Source organism: Plasmodium vivax, genomic scaffold (genome assembly GCF_000002415.2).
Source record: "Plasmodium vivax scf_6690 genomic scaffold, whole genome shotgun sequence".
Classification (NCBI taxonomy): Eukaryota; Apicomplexa; class Aconoidasida; order Haemosporida; family Plasmodiidae; genus Plasmodium; species Plasmodium vivax.
In genome coordinates this window covers 1,571-3,679 of record NW_001850199.1, presented here as the reverse complement: position 1 = coordinate 3,679, position 2,109 = coordinate 1,571, and the positions used below count along the sequence as shown (strand labels likewise).

The 2,109-nt window shown below is 21.9% G+C and overlaps 1 protein-coding gene across 1 annotated transcript; it reads right to left on the bottom strand.

Annotated features, from left to right (window-relative positions):
• Positions 1-620: 620 nt before the first annotated feature.
• Positions 621-1,715, bottom strand: PVX_067690 (variable surface protein Vir1-like; the record flags this gene model as incomplete). The annotated part of the gene is made up of 3 exons (XM_001612429.1): positions 621-764; positions 923-1,564; positions 1,701-1,715. 3 exons carry the CDS (start codon positions 1,713-1,715, stop codon positions 621-623), a joined length of 801 nt encoding a protein of 266 aa, XP_001612479.1.
• Between the last annotated feature and the right edge of the window lie 394 nt (positions 1,716-2,109).

The following is a 2,109-nucleotide window of genomic DNA, read 5'->3' as shown; positions in this document are numbered from 1 at the left end:
TAATGCATTAATCATAATATATTTAAATTAGTAACATAAAAAAAAAATAACTCACATGTTAAAGCGAATACCTTTCATTTATTTATTTAATTGATGTAATTATATGAACAATGATATTACGAAATATCTGGATGAAGAAAATATTATATCATCACGAAGGAAATATCAGCTTATTACATACAAATCTTAATATGACAAGCATTTATTGGTAATACGATTTAATGACATACATTATTACAAAGTAAAAATATATATTGTTATTAAAAAGTAATAACCCCTTTTTGGCACTACATATATAACTTACAATATATTAAAGAGTATATTAGACATACATGAATATATGGATTTATAGTTCAAATATATATAAAAGGATCAGAATTCTTTTGTATTTATAAATGCCTTTCTAGAACACGTTCAAAAATAATTGTTTATTCATATATTTTTTATTTTATTTTAATATTGTTAATGTATTCCCTTTTAGAATTAGTAATATAAAATATTATCATTTTTCTCATGTTATTTTTCTTACTAGTCTATTTGTTAATTACATTTTTTCAAAATTATTATTTTTATTTAAATTTACTAAAATATTATGATTATACTTTATATTCAAGTTAGGATTATGATGACTGATATGGTAATGTGTATCGACTATTTCTAACGTCTGGTGTACTTTTTAATTCTTGCATTTTCTTTTCTAATTTTTTCGTTTTATTTTTACCCCCTGGTAGTCTAGGGCGTAACCACGAGCCAAATGATGTAAACTAATATTTGGAAAAAAGTGTGATATATGTAAAAATATAACATTTATATAATAGAAAATTTTCATTAATGTGTATTAAAAAAGGTTTAGAATAGTGTTATTACAAACCTTGTAAAAATATATGAAAACAAAAGTTATTATTGACATTGCCAAGGTTACGTTTAAAAAATTTGCTACTGGATTATATCCGACTGGCGTTAAGTATTTCATACTGTCTAAGCATTTATTTTTTGGGATCCTATATTTATCATATTCATCCTTAAATTTTTCTAAACTACTGCAATAATCAGGATTATGCATCCATTTGCATTTACGTACATATAATTCATATAAGTCAGCACATTCGTCTCCTTTACCACAGGAAGGTTTTGTTTCCTTTATTGATTCTGTTTTATACTCATTAAAATGGTCATATAGTTTATGCAATTCTTTAAATCCATTATATATTTCTTCATTAATGTACTTTTTATAAGTTTTACAATTCCTAAATTTTTCTATTTTATTATAAAACTCGTCTAATAATTCATTATATGAAAATGGATTCACATCGTTTAGCGTATCATAAAGCCAGTAATTGACGTACTTAAAATATGCAGGTTTTGCTGATACATCTGCTCCTACATTGTCAATATAATTAACAATTTTTGTGCATTTATTGATAAATTGTTTTTCCTTACCATTATATGTTTTTAATTTTGAATTATTAAAAGCTTCACAATTTTTTTTATTTGTGCCCTCAGTAACATTCCCACTCCCAAAAATTTTTGAAGCCAAATCAGGAAATTGGTCTACGTAAGTATACTAAAAATGTAAAAACATATTTTATTATAAAAATACATGAAATAACATTTTAATAAAAATATCTAATAGGTAAAACAAAAAAAATATTATATATAATACATTGAATAGAATATTAATATAAAAATTTAATATATACAATTGATTCCGCCATAATTGATTTTAATATTTTTTCATAACATCAAGATAAATGAATCCTTTGAGTTTTTTGAGAGAGATCTACTAAGGTATATACTTAACTAGAGGTAATGTATTGATATATAAAAAGTTTTTTAATATTTAGAAAAAACCTATAAATATATGATATATATATTTATTTTTAGTTAAATTTAGACTAAAATTTTGTTATAATAAATAAATCTACAACAGAATAATGTTTATAAATATTGAGCATAATAAATTATGAAAGAGAAATATATATGTTGAAGTAAAAAAAATAATATTTATTAAAACTTCGATTTCATTCGTTCGTATTTATATAAGTATCACGTAATTTTTTTTATATTATTGAAATTTACATTTGTATGAACACCTATAAGTAAAAATTA